At 41.3% G+C, this 25,622-nt stretch overlaps 2 protein-coding genes across 3 annotated transcripts; both read right to left on the bottom strand.

The window, feature by feature from the left end:
• Positions 1 to 647: 647 nt before the first annotated feature.
• Positions 648 to 16,617, bottom strand: LOC130177083 (stereocilin). Its single transcript, XM_056388556.1, has 30 exons — positions 16,291 to 16,617; positions 15,719 to 15,878; positions 14,475 to 15,608; positions 13,846 to 13,870; positions 13,173 to 13,758; positions 12,105 to 12,992; positions 11,892 to 11,954; positions 11,673 to 11,798; positions 11,253 to 11,419; positions 10,982 to 11,168; positions 10,488 to 10,603; positions 10,052 to 10,184; positions 9,726 to 9,908; positions 9,391 to 9,429; positions 9,133 to 9,309; positions 8,627 to 8,776; positions 7,487 to 7,545; positions 7,213 to 7,336; positions 6,965 to 7,047; positions 6,726 to 6,861; positions 6,093 to 6,295; positions 5,040 to 5,130; positions 4,768 to 4,939; positions 4,392 to 4,561; positions 3,676 to 3,831; positions 3,431 to 3,573; positions 2,798 to 2,946; positions 2,436 to 2,533; positions 1,032 to 1,179; positions 648 to 819 (listed from the first exon to the last, which is right to left on the bottom strand). The coding sequence occupies exons 2-30, from the start codon at positions 15,816 to 15,818 to the stop codon at positions 731 to 733; spliced, it is 5,895 nt and encodes a 1,964-aa protein (XP_056244531.1). The 5' UTR covers positions 15,819 to 15,878; positions 16,291 to 16,617; the 3' UTR covers positions 648 to 730.
• Positions 16,618 to 17,538: 921 nt separating this feature from the next.
• On the bottom strand, positions 17,539 to 25,467 carry gas8 (growth arrest-specific 8). 2 transcript variants are annotated; one of them, XM_056378169.1, is made up of 11 exons: positions 25,334 to 25,467; positions 25,072 to 25,161; positions 24,300 to 24,497; positions 21,416 to 21,616; positions 21,267 to 21,321; positions 20,975 to 21,177; positions 20,436 to 20,591; positions 20,271 to 20,351; positions 19,925 to 20,134; positions 19,731 to 19,796; positions 17,539 to 17,949 (listed from the first exon to the last, which is right to left on the bottom strand). In XM_056378169.1, exons 1-11 carry the CDS (start codon positions 25,334 to 25,336, stop codon positions 17,863 to 17,865), a joined length of 1,350 nt encoding a protein of 449 aa, XP_056234144.1. In that variant the 5' UTR covers positions 25,337 to 25,467; the 3' UTR covers positions 17,539 to 17,862. The 2 variants fall into 2 exon arrangements, with proteins under 2 accessions (XP_056234144.1, XP_056234152.1); XM_056378177.1 differs by lacking the exon at positions 17,539 to 17,949 and adding an exon at positions 19,508 to 19,632.
• Between the last annotated feature and the right edge of the window lie 155 nt (positions 25,468 to 25,622).

Genomic DNA, 25,622 nt, shown 5'->3' with positions numbered 1-25,622 from the left:
CCTCTCCATTCGATCTATCTAATAAAGGCATAAGATGCCCTAAAAAATAATTAAAAAGAAAAGAAATATGCACAAGGACGATAACAGATAAAACTAGTGTTGAAACTAGAGTTTGACTCAGGAACCCTGTACTAGACAGGACCACAAGCTAATACTAAGCTAAGTGGGTCGAATTCCTTAAATGTGCAATTAAATAATTTATCTGTAAACCTAAAGTTTAGATATAAAAGAAGTGAGACAGGTATTGTACTTAGAAAAGATTCATACAGCAAATCTGAAGCATTTCTGTAATTAAATTTGCAAACTAAGTCCTACTGGGAGGAAGATTCCCATAGAGGTCACAGGGCCCGATGGTAGGTGTTACTGAGCTAATAGAAGTTATAAATAAATACATTTTATAGACCCCAACATGTAATTTAAAGGAAAACATTTAAGATATTCAAATTTCCCTGTAAATTTTGTCAAATAAACATTAGTCATTGGATCACTTCCTCTGATTGCTCTAACAAAACAGTATAGCTACATGTTACAGCTACATAGAGTGATTTACGTTCTTCCAGGCTCATAATTCACATAAAAGTGAAATATGTGCAGCAGAGCAGTCAAGAGTAATGTAAATGAAAGGACCAACACACAGAGGGAGCAGACCAGTTCAAAATATTTATTTGAAGTACAAATAAGATGGTGATACCAAGAGAGGTCAATGGACAGTTAAATTTGTTCCAGCATTTCAGATTAGTTGCCATAACAGGAGGCACAGAGCCAGTGAGCAGAAAGCGAGGCTGTCTGTATTCAGGGCTGCTGCAGCCTGGTTTCTCCCTGTGGAGGCAGAGGAACAGAGCGTTTATCATCACCTTATAAACACAACATAAAAATCATATTGGTTGCTCCATACAGGCAAGTAATGTCATAATAAAAAGTGTAAGTGCTCACAAAAACTTACTCAAATAGATAAAATAACATTCAGACACTCACTATGAAGGAGGTTATTAAAATGAAATTTTATCACAATTATTTTTCTATGGATGCACCTCTCAGCTCCAGCAGGATGTCTCCTTCATATCGAGCTAGTCCAACTGCGTGTCTCTGCTCGGTGTCCAGCTCAGTCCACTGCTCCTCTGTGACAGCCCACGCTTGCTCCACGCTCAGCCACGACAGCTGAACTGCACTGAACACCACCTGTCAGACAGACATCCAACACAAACACGAACTCCTGCAGGAAACTTTGTCATCTGAGGGGAGGCACCCAGGGTAAAGAGGGAGCACCCTTTTGTCAAACGTTATGGCATCATTTTTTAATATGAATATGGACAGTAAAGAAATTAAACCATCACATGTACATATACATGGGAAGGGGGTTTCCTATTGATATCCCTCTCCCTGAATCAAATAATGTATTCTATGTGTCCCTTACTGCACGTTCTTTTTATGTATGTCTTTATATGAGTCCAAAATTGACTTTGTCCGGTATAATTTTGTTGGAGAGCATAAGCGTCTTGCTCCATTCCTAATTAGTCCATGAGTTTTTTGAGCCTTTTATCCCAACCCACTGTAACAGCCCTTTTTCTGTATAAGATTCTCCTTTTTACTGGCGGAAATGCAGATGTAGTACGGCACTGTGATTGCTTTTGGTTTATATTCTCAGATTGTTTTTCTGAGTCAGCCAGTTTCATTAAAGTCCTCCTTCACTCAGAAATGTGTTTTGCTTATTGTTAACTTATGTATGTGCAGTTTGACAAGTAGCATTTTAGTATGCATGCAGTTTACATGGGTGTGAAACTTCACATTTTGAATGCACCTACACTGAATTTTCAGTGAAGAGATGTTTTGTGTCCCGTTGTTAAACATTAGAAATTAAAAATACTTTGTATTCATAGATCCTGGATTTTCTATTGAAGGAAAAGAAGCAGATGTATTTTAAAGGAGGAATATTTTAGTGTTGATTTTTTTTTTCTTAAATGTCTTAAGTCTTTCAGCATTAAATAATTAGTAACTTACAGAAAATACAGTAGTATGTCATGATAATGACCTAATGTATTAAATATCATGAACATAAATAACATTTTTTTTTTTAAATTGTACTTTTGTTGTTATTGGCCTATTTCATGGCTCTGTTCTGTTTGCGTGTCCCAGAAAGTCATGCCAGTGTGACAGTGAGGCAGCATGAACAACACCAGGACCCTGAGACTGAAGCAGCTAAACAGAATTAGGCCATCATTCCTTTGATTATTTATTTACTCTTCCTGATGAGACTTCTCAAAATGTCTGCAGGGAATGGGATGTAATGTTTCCTCTATTTCACAGTAGAAGCTAAGTATAATATTTCAACATCGAACGATTTAGTCAAAACTTCCATTTATGCCACTTATACAGCACATGCACATGTATGTTGATTAGCCTGAATAAATAGCCCTAAATTCCTGGGTGAAACTCACTGCCAGCTTCTTTGGTGACATCAGAGCGATGGCTTCAGGGGTGATTCCTTCCACTTGTTCTTGTACCAGAGCCGACAGCACCATATCCTCCAGGCCCGCTGGACCAGGAGACAAACACTGTTGTCAGATAATTAATGTTTCTCATATAAAATCAGAGGAAACGTTTTAAAAAGAAACCTGCCCTTTTTCACCCTTAAGTCTGTACCCTCGGGGATATTTTTAATTGTGCCTATCCATCCAAGAACTGTCATTTCTTTCTCCTGCCCTCCTCACTCTTTGAAAGAAAAGCAATAAAAAAAAAAGAACAAAAAGTTGATAGCAAAGAAGTTTATACCTCCAGGGATATTATCTCAGTGCTGTACCTGCCAATGTCCCAATTTCAGTGAAGACCTCTGGTCCCCAAGCGCTGGCTGGACCAAAGGCTTCCGGGCTGGACAACCGGCTTGTCAACGCTTCCATCTGCTGCTCTGTGCATGGCAGGGTCATCTCCCGCAGGAACAGGACAGCCACACTGCAGGTTGAGGAAAAAGATTCAGAACTTTATATCCCTCTGAGTGCGTGTAAAACATTTTCATGAGGTTTGTGCTGCTCATAAATGTGCGTCCTACATCTGTCAGCAGGTGTATGTGATATCAATTAACGTCTCTCCAAAACTACAAGCAAGCTGTTCTGTAATGCCACATAGACCGAGTTTCATTACTATACTTTTACAAATTACAAAATTAGCATTTTTTGTCAACTCCTTTTTTACTGTATATGTCCAACTTTGTTCATATTCCTTCTGGTCGATGTCACTTGTCTCGTGTTTGACTTATGTTGTCATGATTGTTCCTTTGGAAATATTGGATAATTTGGTGATGATTTCAATACGGTCCATAAATAAATGGGCCTCTTTCAGGCTCTATCAGTTGTCTAAGGTGTTTTTTTAAATAGTTTTTTTAAGTGTTGCATTAATTTGGGAATGAAAATAATCATACATCAAGTATCTGACTGACCTGAGATTGTAAGGGGTCAGTTTCTTAATCTCTGAGGGATACAGACCACAGATCAGATGGCCAAATGCTGCCAGATCAACGACTGTTAACTGCTCCACTTTCAGTTTGCGTTTCCGCATCACACCCAAAATAACTGCTCTCATCTGAAACGACAGCAAACAGTAGCATTTACCGCAGAGTATTCAAGTTGAGATCGTGTCATTTTCCTGCAGTTTTACATCAGGATGAAAAATTCAAAAGTTCACCTTTTTAGGGCTCCAGCCTGTCAGCGTCCCCAGATGTGCCAACACACCAAGGTCAGTGAGATTTGCATCCTGCAGCTCTCTCTCTCCCATCTCAGTCACCACTGAGCCCAGAGCCAGCACCTGCTCCGCCCTCAGCTCTCTCACCGGACTGAAGGACTGGATTAAGTGAAGAACCACAGCATGGGACAACCATAGATTATACTGATATTAAAACACTACTCATGTATTATTCAGCTGTCCTTGTCTCTCAGGGTTGGAAACCACCAGTCAGGATGCAACAGCCTGTTTACTGGCCTTCTTACTTTTTGTTTTCAAATTTACATTCAACGGGGAAAAGCTATTTAAAAAAAAAAAAGCAGGAATTCTCAGACACCAATAGTCAAATTCTGATTATATTATTAGGGCTGATGCATTTTTTTTTTACCAAGAATTGTGTCGCAGCCTGATGGAGACAAAATCTTAACTGTGTGGGGGACAGAACTGCTGCTCCACAGGTCAGACTGAATGAATCTGGAGGATGATACATATTACTCCTACAGACAGACCCAAACAGAGTCTGCTCAATCCATGGGAGGGAACAGGTTGTATTCATATTTCTGTAGAGGAGAGCAGTTTGTGTGGAAGACTTGAGAGTGAAAATAACAAACAAATACAAGAAAGAAATGAAATCACGATGAACTTTGCATGGTCTTTAGTAGAGCTGAGTTTCTACCGACCTGCCTCAGTTTCACCCACAGTGACCGGCGCTGCTCAGAGCTCAGCGAAGCGTCCTGACCGAAAACCTCTATACACTGTTTCAGATCCTCCTGCGATATACGGCTGAGCTGAGTGGACGACCAAGCTGAAGGAAACGTCCCTCTGATGTCTGCACAGCTTGGAACTGGCGCTACTCAAAGAGACACATGTGGTGGATTCACTGCAACGCTACAGAAGCTTCCACAAAGACATTTCCCAATTCACATAGACACTTATGGACTGTGTAGGTCACAAGTGATGGAGTGGTAAACTGATAACAGTTGCTCTACCTGTAGGTAAATGCATTACACACATTGTAACAACAGCACTAGGAGTTGTAGGAAATATTTATTGAACCTTTTGCCCTCCTGCTCCGTGCTTTGACAATCCCTCGAATGAGACTCTGGGTCTGCTGTCTCTGGCGACGCTGGTCCACACACTGAGTGATACACACTCCGCCCACCTCACTGTCCTCCCAGCGCCTTTGACCCACCAGCACCTGCTCCACCGTGTCTTGATCCAACACTGTCTGCACAGGAATAACACATGAAATTGTTAGGATAAATCTCAGAAAACCAAATTGCAGTGAAATTAATTACTTGCATGGGATGGTGCTTTTGGGTTCTTACCAGTGGGATGGCGTTAATCTGCTTTGTTGAGAGAGAAAACACCAACCTGCTCAAATGTTCAACATCTCCAACTTGCCAAGTGGAAGGCTCCCTGGCATCAAATCACAAATCACAAATCTTACCAATGCTGCTGTTTTAAGTAATCCTTGTCTTACTGCAGGCACAGTGCTGATTTTTTTCAGGCATGAGAATGTATTTTAGACTAAATCCAAACTGTTCTGCTCTCCTAGGTTTATTCTACTACTTTAAACTAACAAGTGCTGAAGGTGTTTCGTTCATACGTATGAATTATTACTCCCTGATCAAAATTTCTGTGTACTATATTCACTTATAGGTGAATGTTGTGGCATCCTTTTCTGATATGACCGAATATATCTAGCAATATGGGATAAGTTTGTCGGTTAGTCCACCACCACTTTGGTCCAGGATGAAACATCTCTAAAATGGATTGCCATGAAATTTGATACAGACATTCATGGTCGCCCAGGATGAATCCTAAAGACTTTGGTATCTTTTAACATTTCATCTAGCACCACCATTAGGCTGAAATTTCAATTTGTATTATATCATATGCATTCTGTCCATCTCTACTTTGTTTTATGTTTAAAAACATGCAAAATCAGCCTTAGCTTGCAAAATAGCTGCTAGCATGGCTGTAGCCTCTTAATCTTGTTTTAGTTTGTAACATGAGTTCATGAACAGCCACCCTGAAACATTTCCTGGAATTTAAGAGCCAAGCATTCAGCCTTGAAATCAACATTTGTTATCAGAAAATGAACCATTATAGAGCCATAAAACACCACAGGAATAAGCATTTTATGTCTTGGTATTTCATAATTACTCTTGTTTGTAATTGTTTTTTCAGTTTTTGCTTGTTTTGTTTTTGGTAGTATGCGTGTGGCCAATTTGTCGCTGGACACTTTGATTCTTAATAATATCATAAAAATACATACTGTTTAAACCTGTCTATAACATATGACATATATATGACATATTAATGACCAATGTGTCATAACCAGGACCCTGTAGTGTTTTCTAAATGTAGTCCTTTACCCGAGTAAGTCTTTCTGAGTGAGCAGGGCACTAATATCTCTCAGAGCCTCTTTAGGAAGACAGAAACCTCTCATCTCCTCCAGCCGCAGAGCCAGAGCTCTTCTGTCCACCAGGGCCAAACTGTCCCGGTCCAAGAAAGGCAGTAAAGGCCCCAGGATGTCCAGAGTGGTGCCGTCAATCTCCTCCTCAGCCTGAGAAGAGCCCTGCAGAGCACCACATGCACACAGGGGACCTGGATTACAAGGATTTCACACTGATATGACTTCACTTGTGTGAAAAGCTGTTGCGAGGATGAAGCAGGCTATGGCCTGAATCTTCCTCTCCATCTGTTTTCTCTCCCAACATTTGTTGGTTGAGGCTCTTCAAGCAAGCACACACAAACCAGCTTGTTCTCTCTGCCCCATTAATACAAACCAAATACATGACTCACCATCACTGACACAAGCCCTAATTTCATTTGACCAGAAATAGTATCTCTGAGTTCCACTTTAATCTGGGTACTCTAGGTTATGGTTTGTCATTTAAATTACCCTGAGGTTTGGAAATTCTATTTCATCTTAATGATGCTTATAAATAACATGCAACAACTGCTTTCTGATTACACTTTTCTACCTAAAACATATTGTGTTTTACCAGCTCAGTCACGGCCTTCTCAGCCAAATTCGTCTGCTTGTAATGTGGCAGTCTGAGGAAATCAGCAAAGCGTGTGTGGATGTGGTCTAAAATGGCTCTGAAGGATGCATTAGAGAGGTTCTCTATCATCGTCACTCTGGAAAAGAACAGAGCAAAGGTGTAATTATAGTAATGATTGGATAAACTGTAAAACATCTATGAAAAAGAGTAAAATACATGTTTAATAAAGAGATACTTACGGTAATGTCACAGCAAACCCAGAGCTCAAAACACTGAGGTCGAGTTCAGGTTGTTTCCTTATTTCCTCTACGATACATTTCCGCTGGTAACACAGCCAAAACACATCTGAACTTGTTAGTATTTAACATTTTCAGTTTGTTATGGCAACATTCATTTAATGCATTAGCAAATCAGTCGAATGAATCATGGCTGCGTGTCAGAGATCGTGACTAAGAGTTTGAGGGGTGATGAAGTGTATGTTCCTCACCAGAGCAGGTCTCGTGCCTCCAGGCAGCTCACTAACAAACTGAAGCAGCTCTGCAAAATCTGTGTCGTTGGTCCAAAGCCTCAAAAAGTCACAGCTCATTCCACCGGCAACATGACCCAGAGCCCTACAGGTGAAAGAGGGGTTATTATTTCAATTGAGTATTTGACCTGAAAATGACTGATGATGTGATCTGCTTGTGTTGAGTTTGTAAGAAAAATTACTCATTGATTAAAATCATGGGAATGGACGAGCTGATCCAGTAGGTCCAACTCACCTCACAGACTCGATGGTAATGTTTTTAAATTCATAGGTTTTTTTGAACAGAAACTGAGCCTGTACAGAAAGAAAGTGTCAGAGTCAGCGTTTTGACTGTGGTTAACAGCAATATTTTAAATAAAGAATCTAAATCAACTTGCAGTTACTTTAAGGGACCATACAACATACCAGCAGTATTCCCCATGTTCCTAGAGTACTGTACAGTTGCTGGGTGTTTAATGCTTAAAAGATTTTGGGTAAAATGTCATTTTATGGAGTTCAAGTCCAGAGTGAGAAGATTTTAAAAACTGGTCAGATTGTTGTGGACGTTTTTGATGATCCTATCCTTCCGTCCTTCCAATATTAGACCCAAACCTTTATGTTTTACTAAAGATTTTTCCATTTTGAACACTATTAGCTTTCCTTTGTGTCACTCTCATACAAGGACTAGAGTACTGTACACAGAACGTCTAGGTAGAATTTAATAGGCAGCTTAACATGAGGTTAGCTGCTTTAGTGATCTCTTGATCACAGCATGGACTTTAAACTTGTAGTTTTGTTAAAAAGCAGTACCACACTGTGGAAAAATTACCAGACTGGATGTGGAATGAAACACTGGTGGTTTATCAATCATGAGACCGCACCACATTAAATATACTGTGTTGAATATATGCAGTGAAATCCTTTTTGAGTTGGACCCTAAATCTATTTGATAACTACCTAACATATTGGTCAGAGCAGTTTAGGCTTCATATGCAGTGCCACAGTGTATTTCAGTGTAGCTACATAGTGAAAAGGGCAGTCTTTATTGATTTGACTTAGGTCTTGTTAGGCTGAGAGGCTGAGAACAGGTGGTCAAAGCCGGTTAATACACTCTTGGCTGTGACAAAATCCCTTTAAGGTAGCTATTATTAATTTATGCTACACTCCTCTACACCATTGTACAACATCCAAACTAATTAGCTTGATGGCGGCTGATGTGTATGGAGTATTAATATCCTGAAAGGCTCACGTGAAGCATATCCAATGAGTTGCAGATTAAAGGGAGCTAAGACTGAATCTGGTTACTTTTTCTTCTTTAGAGAACTGGGAACTTATTGTTGTCATATTAATGCAAAGTTACACAGCACACAAGAGCAGACTGAAGTAAAATGCGCACCTGCTGTGGTGACCAGTGTATGTTTCCGTACATGCTGGCATCTCTCATGATTGTTTCTCTGTTCGTGGCCTCTATCAGGTTCCTCAGAGGGACAAATGGTAAAAGACAGTTTACCTGCTGTGTGATGTTCTGCACGTCTCTGTGTAAAGCCTGTTGACATACAACCAAAAAAAAAAAAACCCCACTGAAATTTACACGGAAAAGCCTTTTAGGGAACACAAAGCATAGTCTCACACATGTGGATCAAATGAAAACTCTGGAAACCATAGTGCCGGATTAGCCAGATTTATGTAACTCAGTTTTTTTTTTTCCCCCAATAGGTTTTTAGGCTTTTTACACAATCCGTAAGAGATGTTAATTTACATCAACTGCCAAAACCTCTGCACCGCCGCTCTGTCTTTCACTCAAGATGTGACGACAACGTACGAGTCGCAGCAAATTATAAGGAGGGATGAAAATATAAGAGAAGTGATAACTGATGTACTTCAGACAGAAAGGGATGTTACCTCCTGCACTGCATTGTACAGCATGGCTCTATGGCCAGGCTTCAGCTCAGTTAGCAATGTTCTCCAGCACCGACAGTGGGCAATTTCACCAATCTCAGGCCACTGGAGGTCTCTGAGCACAGCGGGGGACAGACCAGAGTGTAACGGCTTCAGTCTGCACAGTTTTTCCACAGTGAGCTGGAAAGGGAGAGAGAAACACAATGGTGAGTGTGCAGTTGGTTGAAATTCTGCAGAAATATTTTGAAAATGTCTACTTACATTGGTGTCCTTGGAAATTTTGGATAACATTTGAAATGCCTGAAGAAGGTATTAAAAAATGAATGAAGTGGGCATACAAAATAGTGTATTAAAAGTATTCACATTCTAAGACCGCTGCAGTATTTGAGGTAAAGGTCACATATTTCACCAATGTTTAATGAGATATTGTAGCAAATGAATTGTGGATCTACAGTTACACTTGAAGCCATATGGCAGGGTGAGGACAGGTGAAAATTACTGATATCTAATAAATGGTGGAGAACAGTTAGCAACATTTCCTAAGATAAGAATGACAAGCAGCAATGCATGAAAGGAAAAATACAATCCCTGCTGACCTGTGCTGAGGAATATCTGTGTAACCCTGGTTGTGAGAGGATGTCCAGGAGCTGTTGTGAGGGGAGAGACAGCAAGAAGGAAGCTCCTAACTGGGGTAGCAGACCACTGAGAGCAGACAGCTCTGAGGGAGCCATGCTGCTGACATTCAGGGCCTGAACTGCTGGTATCAACCAAGAGGACAACTATCCATGAGACACAGTGAGACCGTTAGTGAGACATTGCGCGGAACAACGCAGAAAACAGAGCGGTAGTTGACAGATGATAGTGGTTTAAAGAAGACTTTCTGCACATACAATAAACATCAGTAAGAACATGCACCCCTCACCCTGCCGCTGGCACTGATGAACCCCTTTGACACGCACTGAGCCAGCCGCTGCCAGAAAGCAGAGGACGCAGCTGAGTCCTGAACATATGAACCCAGTTCTCCCGGATCCAGGTAACATGCAAGGACTCCTAACCTGTAAAAGTCATGATCCTTCACTCTCCCTGATCATAAAACAAAGATAAAGACAGCACCAACTTGTGCTGAAGGAGAATTAGATGTACTGTGCCACACCTGGCAAAGTACAGCACATTAATACCGAAACAAAACCCTGACATGAGTCATCAATGATAACCAATGAGTTCCCAAAGTGTCATGTTTACATTGCAGGACTGAAACTCTGCATCTATATTGAAACTTCACCGTGGAGTTTTTGACCACTGTTAATGCTGTGGAGAAATATGCTTTTTTACTGAATTTATATGAACATAGCTCCCACCTCAGTATGTTATCACTGGTCAGATTCTTCTTCTTGCTGAACAAGGTGCGGAGCACATGGCGCCCCCTTACACCGTCCAGACTGCCATTTCCTAGCAACTCTACCAGAGGAGCAAGCTGAGAGAGAGAGACCACAGATTAAAATGTGAAACCAGCTGAAAACAAAATTCACCAACTGTAAACAGAAGGGTGACAAATTACTAGAAAAACTAATAATATATAGTGATGATGATTGGTGGAGTTCTCCAAAATCTCCCATAAGAGTTTACCTGAGTTGACATCTGGTGACTGTGATAACCACAGCATGAGATTTATATACTGTTTTATACTCATAAAACAATTGAGTGGTCCTGTACGGAAGCATTTTTCTAATCATTTATTTAGGTTTTCCCTTTGATTTGTCTGCTATGCATATGTAAGAACCCCAGATTAACACGTGAAGAAGACATACAGCGGTAATGTAAAGAGCTTGGAATCAGTGAAATGGCCGCTAACCTGCTGTGATGTCAGTTGCTGAAAACAACCGACTGGTAGGTAAGGCAAAAGCGGAAGGATGGAACTGAGAAAGTAAGGTGGCCACGTAGGGACATCGCCCACAACACTCGACTGCAGGAGCCGTTTTACAAAGGCCTTCTTCTGCAGCGACTTCATCCCTGAGCTGTGGTCGCGAATGGCTGTCAATCTGAAGAGCAACGCAGAAGCTGTTAGCATCAGGACAGGAAGCTACACTGTGTCTGACTAAATGTTTATTGGGTTGGAAACTCACACGCTGTCATTGACAATCAGGGAGGCGGGGAAGCTCATGATGTCGGAGACAGACATGAAGGGTATGAACTGAGACAGGTCCACAAACAGTTCTGGGGTCACTCGGGGGAACTTATGGATGAAAGCAGCGGTCATTGTTTCCATGGCTTGCAGCTCTTTTTGAGAAGCCTGACAGAGAAAACAAAAGAGCAGAACAGTAACTGATGTGTATTCAGTTTGGCTTTCTTTAACCATGCACGGGCCATGAAAACATAGATTCACATCAAATAGATACAGCACAAAAGAATGCAATAGAATAGAACTATAGTCATTAGAACTGTACATTGTAATACAGGATGAGGGCATTTACCTGCACAATTAGCTTAATGAAAAGTGTCACAAATGGTACCTTTATTGTTTTGTTTGGAGCTTTAGAACAAACCTGGCTGGTTTCAACTTGTAGCTGGTCCCAACTTTGATGCATATGGGAGAGAAATCTCTTCACTGCATCTTTTTCAGCAGACATCACGAGAGTGCGAATGCTGTCTCTTGGCATCTGGAGGTACTCCTGGAGAAATAGAGCCATTAAACAAAATATAAAGTTCAGTGAGGTGATGTGTTGTGTAATGATAAATGTGAATGTAGCTGCACGGACCAGTACCTGCAGCAGAACCCTGAGAGCAGATGAGTTATCGTCCCTCTGGATGAGGTCCCACAACACGGGCTGATGTGACAGCAGAAAGTTATTCACTCTTTGATCTTTGTGTGTGTGTGTGTGTGTGTGTGTGTGTGTGTGTGTGTGTGTGTGGTGTGTGTGTGTGTGTGTGTGTGTGTGTGTGTGTGTGTGTGTGTTTGTGTCAGTCAGCTATCTTACACTGAAGCAGCTCAGCAGGTCCTCTTTCACAGTGGCGTTCTGCTCTCTGCGCAGGAAGACCCCCAGAGTGTGAAGGACGCTAATGGAGGCTTCTGGCTGCAATGCGGCCCAGGATGTGTTGTCAAGGAGACTGGAGAGGAGGATGGCCTGACCCAAACCTTGCCTCGCCTCTCTTTCCCCCTCATCAAGACCTGAAGAGAGGCCCACCATGAAGTCCAGCACTCGCAACACATATCCCAGCGCCACTAAAAACCCTTCACGCTCTCCTCCCTCGATCTCGCACACACTCAGCTTGTGAAGGATGTCGACCAGCAGTGGGGCCGGGTCCACACACAGTTGGGATGTGTCAAACTCGTATCGTGCTGGGAGTATGTCAAAAAACCTCTGCAGGAAGCACTTCCTGCTCTCAAGTTCTGCCTGGAGATCAGCACAGAAGTCAGCAAACTGAGGCACTGATCTTAGCAGGTGATTGTAGAGAGTGGTGTTTAGACAGATGTACTCTCTCAGCCCATGTGTCTGCTCACAGAGCTCCAGGAGGGTGATGTTGGTGAAGTGATGCGCAGACCACTCCCTGTACTGACAAGTCTCCTCATCGTTGTCAGCACGGGAGAAGTTGAGTATTTTGGAGCAGTACACTGCGGCCCAGCTGCCCTCTGGCAAGGATCGGTGCGAGTCATCGGACTCTCTGCCGCACAGAGCTGAGATCAGGACGGAGTTGTTCGGCAGGAAGCAGTGTCTAAAAGCCTGGGCACTGAGCGACCTGCTGCCCAACTGAGCCAGACAGTTCTCATCGAGTCCTGGACTTCCTATCACCTCACCCGAAAGCTGCACACACAAGTCGTCTATGCTTGTCTGATTAAAAAAATGGTAGTCCTTTGTCACTGCAGCCTGCAAATAGTAAAACAGGGATAAGTTAACATGAGTTAAAAGGAATTGTGAGTAAAAAAAAACAAGCAATGCACAAGTACATACAAATAGCATGTTGTCAGTGCCTTGCCAAGACACAGACGTTTATGAAAAAGTTCCCAGGCAACAACTCAAATACTCATCAAAAAAGTGACACATTACCTGATGTGCTCTCTGCAGCCAGAATGAAGAGTTGGCACACACTGTGTTGTTGAATTCTTGGGCAAAGAACTCACTGCAGACATGGACCCAAAGGAAGTCGTCCTCAGCAGCAGACAGGTACCAAGCCGCATCAGAGCACGTGGCATGCAGGTCGAGCCCCATCTGAGCCACTGCAGGATCAACGGACCCGTTCTCACCTTCGAACAGTTTACAGTAGAGGAACACAGTGAAGTTGGAGACACCTGTCAAGCCTGGGATGGTTTCATTACACGCTGCCTCCAGGATTTCTGAGGAGGTGGAGAACTCCATCTCTTTCAGCTGGTCATTTCTCTCTCTCGTTCTCTCGGCTTGCAGCTGGTTGAACTGGGAGCTATGAGGTGCAGTAGAGAGTCCACGAAGGCGGTTTTGTTTGGAGATTTCCGGTGAAAAAGGAGTTGTTTCAGGAGACGAGAAGGCCGGTGTTTGTTGTGATCTTATTCCATCTCCCTCAGTGGAAGGGCAGGACAGGAATGGGAGTGAGCTTGGTAGACCCTGGGAACTCGCACCCAAAGCCTGGGTGTTCCATGACACGTTATGCCTTATCCCCCTGCATATGCATGGACAGATAGTAGAAATGTGATTATTACTCTCAAACATGTGAAATGCAATGAGTCATATCCCCAAAGTATCTTACCATAAGATCAGCTGCCTCAGGTCACCTTCAAAACAAGACAAATAAAAGCAAATATTAATTGAAAATCAAAGTGAATGAGTGGTGGAAAAAGCTCCTGCAGTACACAACTAGGCCTGATGTAACAGTGCAGCTCAGCTAACAATGCCCAAGATATAATGTTACTGACATCAATGAGAGGATAAAGAGATTAGCCAAGATAACAACAGGTGCTTTCAGTGACCACGATGATTATAAAGATTTTAAAGCAGTGTCACTGTCACATTCACTCCTGTATCTTTCAGGTGAATCCAGGGCCAAAAGGTGTTTTGCTTGGAAAATTAAACAAAATACAATCTTGGATTCTTAACTAGAATATGTTTGAATTAATCTGTTATTATCATTATGCAAACTTGCTGCATAATCTCATAATCATTCTCTGAAGCAAAGTATTCAAATGTGTGAGTGCATCCACATAGTGTTTGTCATGAAAGATCTTTCTTAATCACCTAATGATTCTATTATGAGATTCTTTGTATGAAAGCATGTGATTTAAACATGACTGACAACATTAAAATGTTCTATGAAAATAGCCAGCAGGTTGTGATTGACTGTGCAAAAAACCTCTGAAGCCAACTGCTCCACAAACTCACCAACTGAGCACCGGCCCTGAGCGTTGGGCTGTGGCACGTCCACCAGGGTGCTGACATCATCAAGCAGTGCCATGGTAACCCGTGACACTTTCCTCCTCAGGTTACCGTAAACAGAACTACCCACCCTGTGCAGGAGGCCCCTCCTCAGCCCATCCAAGCTCTGCACAAGAGCTAGATTTTTCTGTGGCAAGTGGCCTCCTCGCTCTCCTCCACCTGAACGTGATAATGCATGCAGCAGTAAACTTTGCATGGAGTCTAGATCATCCTCTGTGGCCATCGTGTCTTCTAGAGATGCATTTCTAGACAACCCATCTTTCCTCATGGCCTCAGGAGGCAAGCTGAAGGGCTTCAAACGTCCAAACGCACCTGAGCCCTTACTGTGTTCAGCTCCTTCTCCTGCTGGATGTAAACTGACCACAGGCTTCCAGTTGCGTGTTTCTAAGAAACGCAGCAGCTGCTGAAGCCAACTAACACTGAAGGCACAGTCGCTACGACCCTTCAGAGCACAGATGAAGCCCTGCAGGCCTGCGCTGGCCTGGCCATAGGTCCCACTGACCAGAGCCTGAAGCGCAGCTTCCAGCACAGCGCTCAGTGTCCTCCAGTTCTGAGATAAGAAAGTCAAGAGAGGCCTGAGGGGCTGATGCTCTGATAGAGTGATCAGACTCTGCAGCAGTCCCAGGAGCCAGTCCCAGTGAGGACTGCCCCTCAGGGATAAAAACCAGTCCTGCACTTTGACGCTGGGTCGGGGTGGCACTCGGCCGTTCCACTGGTTCAGTGCAGCACTCCCTTCAGACTGAAGAAAGAAATGCAGCACCTTCTCCCACAGCTGCTCCTCATCTGGCTCTGCCGGCGCCTCCTCCAGCTCAGCACCCATCTCTTGGAGGTACAGAGAGATGTTGTAGAGGAAGCCAGAGAGTCGGTGTCTGTCAATTGGCTTGTTTAGTGAAGGCAAGTTCTTGCTGGGAAGAAGACCAAGTGTTTTCAGGCTCCCCATGATATTCCTCACCCAAGGGTGGACAGATTGGTCCTTGTTTGTTTCTGGCGGAGCATTCAGAGGAGTCCAACCACCTCCTTTACTCCATTTTGAAATGATCTCCTTCAGAATGTCATCTCTGCGGTCCTCTTTACCACCTCCTGAAAGAGTCCCATTACAGATAGTTTGAGTCAGCATCATGTAATAAGAACGTGTTGTAACAAAACATACAGCTGTTGTATGTAATGACATGTTTTGGTGGCACACTCACCTGTCTTCTCAGGGGATCCTTGTCCCAGTAAAACAGCACAAACGATGATGCTTGTGAATCTAAGAGCGGCCATCCCTGGCCCTTTCTCTGCCATCTTCATCTCATGCCAACTTGCACAATGACACAGTGGTGTCACATCTTTCTCTCTGGGCTGCTTTTCCTATTGAATATCACAAAACCATCTGTTTAAATGGATGCTGTTTTTTTCCCTTGGACTCAAGGAGTAAAGTATCTCACTTGAGAGGGGATATTAAACCTTAATGACTGACTGCCACATTACCGTACCAGTTTCACTGCATGGTTACTAAAACAAGTATCAGTAATGTAATTAACTTATAAAACTATTGAAAGTAGGTCCAAATGTGATGCTCAATAGAGTGTCCAAAGAAAGACAATGAAGTAAGATATTTGAAAACATAATTAAATACCCAGTTCTGATCCTTAAAGAGATTTAAGACAGTTTGGCACATAGTAGATAATGACCGAAATGAGTATAACCTGTTTGTAAATTTTAAATATCAGCGATCACTCACCATAAGGAAAATCTGAGGTAAAACATTTTCTGTACTCACCAACAGTTACGATCCATTCATGTCTTTAAGTATCCTCTTAATCTTCTCTAACTTAGCGTTGTCAACACAGCTGACCTCTTTCTGAGTGCAACTCTCTGTTTCACCATCACTCTGACTTTCTCTACCTTTCACTCTCCCTCCGCACCCCTCCCACCTCTGTCCTCTATCTCTCACTCTCTGTTCTTTTAGCTGTATGGATTTGCTTTGCTTTTCTTTTTGGCTCTGGGGTTTTGGGTGTTTCATGTTTCATGAGTTTTCTTATCATCCTACAGCATGGTTGACTGTTTTATACGACAATGCACAGAAAGAAGGAGAGTGCAGTGTGATTGAGCTGACAAACAGTAAACACGTCTCAGTCTTTTAGGTCACTGCTTATATTTGGATGTAAAATATATCAATATATTATTTTGTTTTCCCTGTTCATTATTTTGCACCTCCATGAGGCTACAGGAAGGTCACAGCACTCAGCTAGGTGCTCAAACAAGGTGAAAATCTGGATCATGTTAATCACACCCCTGATATCTATCCGATTCTCTAACTGTCCGATGTCTCCCACTGACTAATTCTCTATTGAGCTGTCTCTCAGCTGGGACTCATCTTGCGACTGGGTTTGTTGAGGGTGTAGTCTTACCGACGGGGCCTGGCCAGCAGGACTGTGCAGGCTGTCACTGTTTAGACACATTTATCCCTCGGTCAGGCAGACTTACAATTGAGCCCTGTGCAAGGGCAAAGCAGCAGGCTCCCCAGAGTCAGACCACTGTCTGCAGGCCCTGAAACCCAAGAGGGCTGAGTGAAAGGACCACCTCCTCCCTCCACTTGCTTTAGCTGTATGATACTGTGGCCTGCACGGGGGACAATAACTTCCTCCTGTATTATTGATACCACAGGGAACAGTGATCACTCAGTGCAGCAGGGCTCGATTCACCACGGGAATATTCAATGAGAAACTGGATCCACCCCATACATTCCTCTTCTCTCTGCTGGAAACTCAGTCATGTCACGGGGGAAATCAGCTGGGGAAACTAGCTGTTCAGATTGGAATACTTGGTCCAAGGCCAACTTCTGTCCCCATCGTCCAATAGAAATTGAAAAGCATAAATACCTGACATTATCCAGATACTGAGTCTGTCTTTGTATTGATTTACTGGCAGAAATAAAAAAATTAAAAAATTCACTTGCCGTTTTAGCGTGAGCATGATTAATTTATTTCAATTTTATATGCAATATTTGTGAGTTAGTTTGTTTTTTGCCATAATTTGTGTGATGTTGAGAATGGCCTTTAGTGTTCTTGGTGTCAGGAGTGAGATGATAAAGGACTGTTGACAAACTGCCCACCAGAGGCTTTGCATAAGTTGTATCATGCCCTTGTAGCTGTAAACCCATCACAGGATCACTGCATCAGCAAAATATTTAGCCAAACATATCGCAAAAATACTACGTCATAACAAGTCATAACAAAATATGACCTTAACATTAATCTTATATTAACTGCTATAGTTGACAGTTAAGAGATCATGCATTGCTTTCCCCGCAGTAAAAACAGCTGATGCTCCAAATTAAGTGTAACCAGCCTCATCTAGGACAGAGAGAAGGAAGATTTGCAGATGTTGAAGCCGCTGCTGTGAGCCTCATTTTAAGAGCAGTGTGTGGTCCAGTCAGCTGCAAAAAAAAAAAAAAAAAACAACACAGCAAAGTTTGGTGTTAGTGGCTTACTGTTAATTAAGCAGCACTTCATTTTAATTTCTTCAAGTGTATATTTATAGACAAGAATGGGAGGTAGAAAAAAGTGGTGTGTGATTAAAAATTTGCAAGAAAAAAATGTCATTGTGAGGCTATAATTCAAAGCATTGTTGCTTGGTACATATTAGATTCCAAGACTCAGGAGTAGGCACAGATAACTGGTTAAAGTGAGCGTAAGTTTGGGTCAGGTTAAGCATCGTAAGACATGAGTGGTTGACGCGAAACTCCACTTCCCCCAGAATTTATTCCCAACTAAAGGTGTCAAAAAAGAGGCAAGGTATTTCACTCTTTCAATATACACATCTTTTTAGATGGATTAATGACCAGGTCTATGAGACATGGGCGCAGGGGTCTAGGTGGTCGGGAGGCCCATTAGCCAATGCATCTTTATGAAGTGACTGACGTTGATTTTATGAAGTTTATGAAGTTACTTCACATTCCTTGTTGGAAAGTAGTTAATAGTTAGAAGTATGGATGTGCTCGTCAGGTTTTCCTGCTTCTAACCCTGTTCTGTTTATTTTCTACAATGTAAAACAGCTGCACGTTGTATATTAAGCTACAATAACTATCTTTGCTTTAAGATAACAGACCCCACATCACAGGTTTCCACTGATCCCATGCATTGTTTTTGGGCAGTGTCCTATAGTATTGTGTACAATATATGAGAGTGTGGTCTGGCAGGACATTTTGGGAAAGGTGCAGACAGCTTCTCTTTATCTCCAGCAATAACAAAATGCTGAAGCTGTAGAATGGGACTTACAGTACGGTTAACCTGCAAAAATGTTTCTGCTGCTGCTTAAGATCTATCACTCCACTTAGCTCTTCCCCAGTCACTCGATGACTTATTGTTAACAGACCAAACCAGAGCAGCCAATATTCAGATTTTTCAGTTCAGTTCATTTAGATTTTCTGCACTGTACATCAGTCAAGATTAACAGGAATGTACTCAAATTTCCCTACAAAGGCAAAACAAAGTGGTTACATACTGACCTGAATCTAAGTTTCTGACATCTGTTGTACCATATAAAAATTAACTAATATGAGGGAAAATTTAATTTTAAGGCATAACAAAATAATAATTAAATAACAATGCAAAATGATGCCATAAAATAAAAAATAAATGTGAAAACTGTATGCACATTTGCAGAATAAATTTGAAAATGAATAAATAAAATTTATTTTCTGAAACAAACTAGTTCAAATGGACAAGAAAGCTGAAACAACAGATACTGTGTTTTCTACGAGGACTGTCAAAGGCAGAGCACAATTTTAAGGATTGATGTTTGTGGTGAAATGATTAGCCTAAAACATAAATGGAGGCATTACGACTTTTCCATGTGATTAAGCCTCTAACTCTGACCCTAACCCACAGTTTCACATTAATCTTTTGTGTTACTGAACATCAACATTTGTATCAAAGAGAATATAATGTCAGATTCTAATTAGATATTATGTAAAGAAAGTGAGATTTGCTGTAAATGGTTCAGTCTTTTAATTCATTGCTTCTCATTTTAGGCTGCTCTAAAAGGCACAAGGCACCTCCACTGGGACAGCTAAAGCCCTTTGCTTTGCTTTGTAGGTCAGCAGCAGATCCTTATGCACCTGTCAGACACACATTGTTTTAGACAAGTAAGAATATCACTACATAAGTAGTTTAAATGTCATCATTGTTCAAACAAGTGCAGACATAAACTACTAACCTTGGAAATCTGAGCTTTTTTATACTGTAAGTTCTTGATGGATTTATTGCAGGAGTCAAGATTTTCCTACAAGTAAAAACATGTTTCTTTCAGGTACAAACAGCATTGCAATATGTATAAAACATCATAAGACATCAACGATCAAGAATACAAATGACTACAGAGGACAACTAAAGGGACACATACAACAGTACCTCAATTTTTTTTGTGACCCCACCAAGGGCAATTTGGTCCATGTTAGAGGCAGATAGCACCGAGTGGAGCTGAGCCTGTGTCTTCTCCAGGCTGTCTGTCAGGGCCTTCAGCTTCCTTTGCAGCTGCATGATCTGCAGATCTGCTTTATGCTGCACCTTCTCAATAGTCTGAGAGTACGTCTTGAACTGCTCGTCCTTTTCCAGTTGAAGCTGTGTGACACACAAACACACAAGAACACAAAGCATTAGGTTGACATTCAATGTGCATTTGAATCAAGCTACCTTTTGAGCAACATGACACTTTGATAATAAAGGCTTAAAGTAAGGTTTAATTTCAAGTTTTTACCTTGCTGAATTTCTGTTCCAGGTCCTTATGTTCCAATTTTAGGTCATTCAGCTCCTTTTTTTTTACCCTTTCATTGATGTCCTGTCATAAAGTGCAGCAAATATAAGTGTACAAGTTGGAACTATAAACTCAGTTTTTTTTTAAATTCACTGACACCAACACAACCTTTTTCATTCCATAGTATTTCGTTTTTTTCTCATTTCCAGCAATTTGCTCCTTGACTTTCAAGAGACGCTCAGCGAGACATTTGCTATCCTGCGAAAGATGGGTCTGTTCCCTCTGGTTCTCCATCTGTTTTACCTCCATTCGTAGAATTTGTGTCTAAGAAAAGCAAATAAAACACAGCATGTCAGAAAGAGGTGCAACAATTAGTCAAAGGACAGAATATTTATTGTCTCTGAGTCATTTATCAAGAAAAAATCATTTATTGTTTTACAGCTTGTAAAATTTGAAAACTTATCAAAATTTCATGTTACTTTGGATCAGAATAATTAACAGTTGAGAAAAGCCATTTAAAGACATTATCTTGGGCTCTGGAAAACTAAATGGGCTTTTTTTTTTTTTACCACTATATAGACACAACCATTTATCAATTCATTGTAAAAAATAATCAACAGACTCATCAATAATGAAAAGCTGCACACCTAAACTAAACATATTTCTTCGTGTTTATTCTGACAAGGACGCTGAATGTGTGCACTTACCTTGACTGACTCGCTTATTTTCAGATCTTCTTCCATGAGATTAACAAATGCAGAAGCATCCGTCAAAGCTTTGTCGTGGTCTTCTATAAGACCAGCGATGTGGCGGTTCCACTGATCCTCTCTTTCACTGGTCTCCTTTTGCCTCATTTTGTCCAGCTCTTGTTGCTGCAACTTCATCTTTTTCGCATAATTGGATTTGATTTCTATTTAATAACAACACAAAATGATGTTACATTCGGTTTTTGACAGCACAGTGTGTTGAAATCAACTCAAAATAAGATGAGTTATTTACCTGTGATATGCTTCTCCCAGTGGTTCCTTGTTTTAGTCATTTCTTCTTCGTGTTTCTGTTGAGATCACAACCAAACTGGTGTTTGAAGCATATGTGTCAAGGTAAACAGAAATGCTGAATCCACAGATCTTTCGGTGTGTACTACAAACCAGTTCAAGCTCCTTGAAGATACTTTCATTGTCGAGCTTCTGCATGTCTACCATGATGGCCCTCATCTCCTTGTGAAGCTCAGCCTCTAATTGTTCTTGCTCATTCTGCAGCACCTCAGTGGAGACTAACCCTTCTTCTTTCAACTCAGAGATTGTGTTCTGGTGTTCACACAGGAGGTGCTTCATCTTCTGCTTATACACCTAGTGGGGAGAAAAAATAGTCAAATGCGTAATTTTAGTTCAGTCAATTAATCGGTCCGTGGATAATCTTATCTTGCCTGTTATCATTTCAGAAAAATGTGACAAAATATGGGTGAGTGTTCTCATGGAGGCCACTGGTTACTGGCTACTTTGCATAGGATTTTGCATTTCACCTGAGAAAAGCTTATAAAAGGATCGGTCTATCTCGACAATACCTACCTTTCACAACGATAATTATAACAGCCTCTTTTTATGCAAGTGACAATATATTATAATGTAATTCAATAATATTCTAAAGCTGCAAGCAGCGTTGAGCGCACTCCTGCGCACCTCGGGGGGCTCGCAGCAGGCCAGTTAAAGCAGCCATGCATCGTAGCAACCACCGGACAACGCGCTCACAGGTTAAGATTTCCTGCTTGAACCATGTTGCGATGGACAACATGTATTGCATTTTCTTTGCATTCTTCATTGTGTCCACTATGTGAAGCCAGAGACCACGCAACTAGCACACATTATATTACTGTATATCAAATGTAGAGCAGACAATGAAAATGTCATGTACGTCAAATGATGATTGGTCTGACACATGTGCAAAGCTTCATGAGTTTTTGAACATGCTTAGGACCTCAGTAAGGCTAATTTATTTTGGAGAAGAAAAAAATCTGGCAAACGAATTAGAATAGAGTCCTCACACCAGTCGGCGCTCAGGCCCTAATGATGACAACACATTGAGCTCTGGTAAATTGTAATGGTCATTTTCCAATATTTATTGACACTTTAAAAAGAAAAAAATATTGAGATCAATGAAAACAGAACTTTAACTAACAATTATTTTCATTCTTGATTAACCTGCAGATTACTTTCACAATCAAACAACCAAATAATTATTTGGTCTATAAAAAAGTGTTAAATTGTGAAAAATGTCTTGTTTTAGTTTCCTGTTTTTGATTTATTACTTTTATTCCTTGTTTTTACTGTAAAGCACTTTGTAAATGAATTATTTCAAAGGTAAAATACAATAAATGTTACACCTTGCGACTGCATTCAAGTTGCAAATTATTTCAACATTTCTCCTGTTCACTGCAAACCTTTAGAATTACAACTCAAACATAGTTTTAATTGTCTTGTTCCATGTTGAGTTTAACAAAATTAAATACATTAATTGAAATAATGAATCATATATTCATATTTTTATTTTGGCAGAGGTGCCTGGTTCTTCTTTGGGGAAAGTGGCTGTGTCTCTGTCCCCATCATAAAGGTAAATTGCTGGCTCTATATCATCATTCCCGGTGGAGCTCGGAGGAGATGGGTCTTCATCACGGGCGTCACTGGTGGCTGGCTGACTGGAGGTCTTGGTATCAGCATCGTTGCCAGTGTTTGAATGACCGCAACAACATGTCACTGGATCATACTCCATGTCATCTTCTGGCTCTTTACCATCTTCATCAATGGAAGACTCAATATCGTCATAATTTCCACGAGAGCTCTGAATGTATGAGCATTTGTCACTGTAACTCTCACTCACATTTATACCACTGGAATCCTCAGCGTCTTCATTGTAACCAGAAAACTGTTAACAGTTCCAGTTAATGAAGCTTTTCCAGTAGATGGCTCTTTGTGCAAGTCAGTCATGAGAGCAGTGTTTGAATGATCACAATCATATTTCACAGAGTCTGACTCTTCATAACCCCTGCCATTATCTGATTCATCAAAATTTTGCAGAGTGGAAACAGTCATGAGCTGAAACGGCGTCTGTATAGAGTCTGTATAGGTGCTGGTCTCAATTGTATCTACCAGGTGAACCATTGTTACAAAATGGTGTTTAAGGGCTTCCCCAGGAGTAATTCTGTCTTCAGTAGTTGGATGTAGGCTAAATTTCAGGAGGTCTAAAAATGCCATCCTGTCTTCATACTCAAGATCATCCCTTTTTGCTGGAAATTTCTTTACTGCATCCTCTAAATTACAGACCAAGTCAAAAACCCTTTTGAAAACTTTTAGTTTGACACCAGTTACTTCCTCATACTCCTCTGGTGTCCTTAGTCTCCACTTTTCATCCAGATCCAGGATAAAATACATCGAGCTGTATTTTCCAGCAGGCAGCTGGTGATCATCTGGCTGACCCAGCAGGTGCAACATATCTTTCATCCAGCAAGTTGCACTGTAAATTCTCATTTCCTGTTGTTCCTGTTCATACATGTAGGTGAAACACAGTGTGAGCAATGCCTTGTTCAAATTTTCCATGTGTTGCTATCAAGCGATTTTGCCACACCCCTGGGCAAAACCCACAAAATATGCAAATTTTCACCAGGCCTGACGTGTGCAAATTTCAGTATTTTAAGCATGTCCAGGCCCTCAAAAGGCCAATTTATTTTAGAGAAGAAAAAAAATCTGACAAACAATTTACAATAGGGTCCTCGCACCATTCAGTGCTTGGGTCCTAATAAAAGTGCTGTGTATGATTGATGACAAATGGAGTGCCAGTGACCAGCAAATGCCATTCAATCATTGTGGGATACTACATACTTGCATATATTGACTGCATTTAAAGAGCCTTAAAAATGGGACCGCCTTGTTACCTGTTTTCACATATTCTGGATTAAAATACATACTTGAGTAAAACCAGCCCCTGAATTTGGGTGCACTTTGACTGAGTAGCCACAGTATATCTGTGAATTACCCTTACCTTGATCTCTACTTGATGGTGCCCCTCATCCTCTTCTATGTCCTTCTCTAGGTTTTGAAGTTCAGCCTTGACCACCTCTAGCTGTCTGTCTGTGATTTCCCAAAAGGTGTGGATATTGTCCCTCTCCGTCTGAAAATAGTTTCTCTCCTCTCTCTCTCTATCCAGCTCCTCTCGAAGACGCACAATGTACTCTTCGAGCTGAAATAAAGAAATATATTTCAATGTGGCCCTATCTGAGCCAGGCAGTGCTCGTGTCCTGTAGCTTTTAATTAACAGCCAAATACTGTAGCTTATTGCCTCATTTTTATCCTTAAGGGCATGTAAAAAGTGAAGACACTGTTCACAAAGGGATCTACTCAGCCTGTAAAAACATCATATAATGTTTTCTGTAGCTCTCAAGGTGAATCTTAGAAATTAACCCTGATGATGTCTTTGAGGCTATCTGGATATGGGCTTATACACTACACATTATATTTTTTTAAAAACTGCATTATAACATGGTTAGTTGGAGCTTGACAGAGACTTGCAAAGGCACAGAGGCTGTAATGAAAAAATGCCACTGGTAGTGTTCAATGTTTTGAGAGCTTGACACATACAAGAAACTCAAACTCAGGATACTTTAGTCTCTGCTTCACAGATTCTGATTATTGGGTTAGGGTCTCTTCAGTAGACCTTCAACTCTATGAAAGTGCAACACTAACTCGGTGGGATACTCTTTTAAAGTACTTTCAGCAGGATACGTTTTTTCCTTAAACACACGACATTCTCTGACCTGCTCCTTGGACATCTCATCCTTGGTGAGTCCATCTATTAGCGTGGGGGTCCTTGCATTTGCAGGCTTTTTACCCTTGCCTTTGGGTGGCTGGACAGAGGTCAACATAGAAGAAGAGAAAGGTTAAAACTGCTGGCTATAGCTATGAAGTAGCTTGTCCAACACATAGCTGAGCGTTAACTGCTAGGTCGCTAACGGTAGCTCTTTACTGTAGTTAGCCCACTGATGGACCTGTGATATATTTTAATAACGCTTTGCTCACCATCGTATGTACAGCACAAATTAAACGGAGAGACGGTCTCCAATGTTTCGATCGCTCTGAGAAGCTCGTGCAGCAGCTTGCACTTTATACTCATGTCGTGAGTTTGGAACTCAAACATGCGTCGCTATGGCAACGAATGCTTGAAACACATCATGGTGGATAGTAACTAAGTACATGTCATGGATGTGGTACATGTACGAAAATCCAATTATTAACTTCATTATATATATTTTGTTTTATGTCATTTTCTACATCTCCTCCACTACATTCCAGGGGGTAATATTTGTAT

Source organism: Seriola aureovittata, chromosome 1, assembly GCF_021018895.1.
Source record: "Seriola aureovittata isolate HTS-2021-v1 ecotype China chromosome 1, ASM2101889v1, whole genome shotgun sequence".
NCBI classification, from domain to species: domain Eukaryota; kingdom Metazoa; phylum Chordata; class Actinopteri; order Carangiformes; family Carangidae; genus Seriola; species Seriola aureovittata.
Note: the sequence above shows the minus strand (reverse complement) of the source record. Positions and strands in the feature narration are given on the sequence as shown.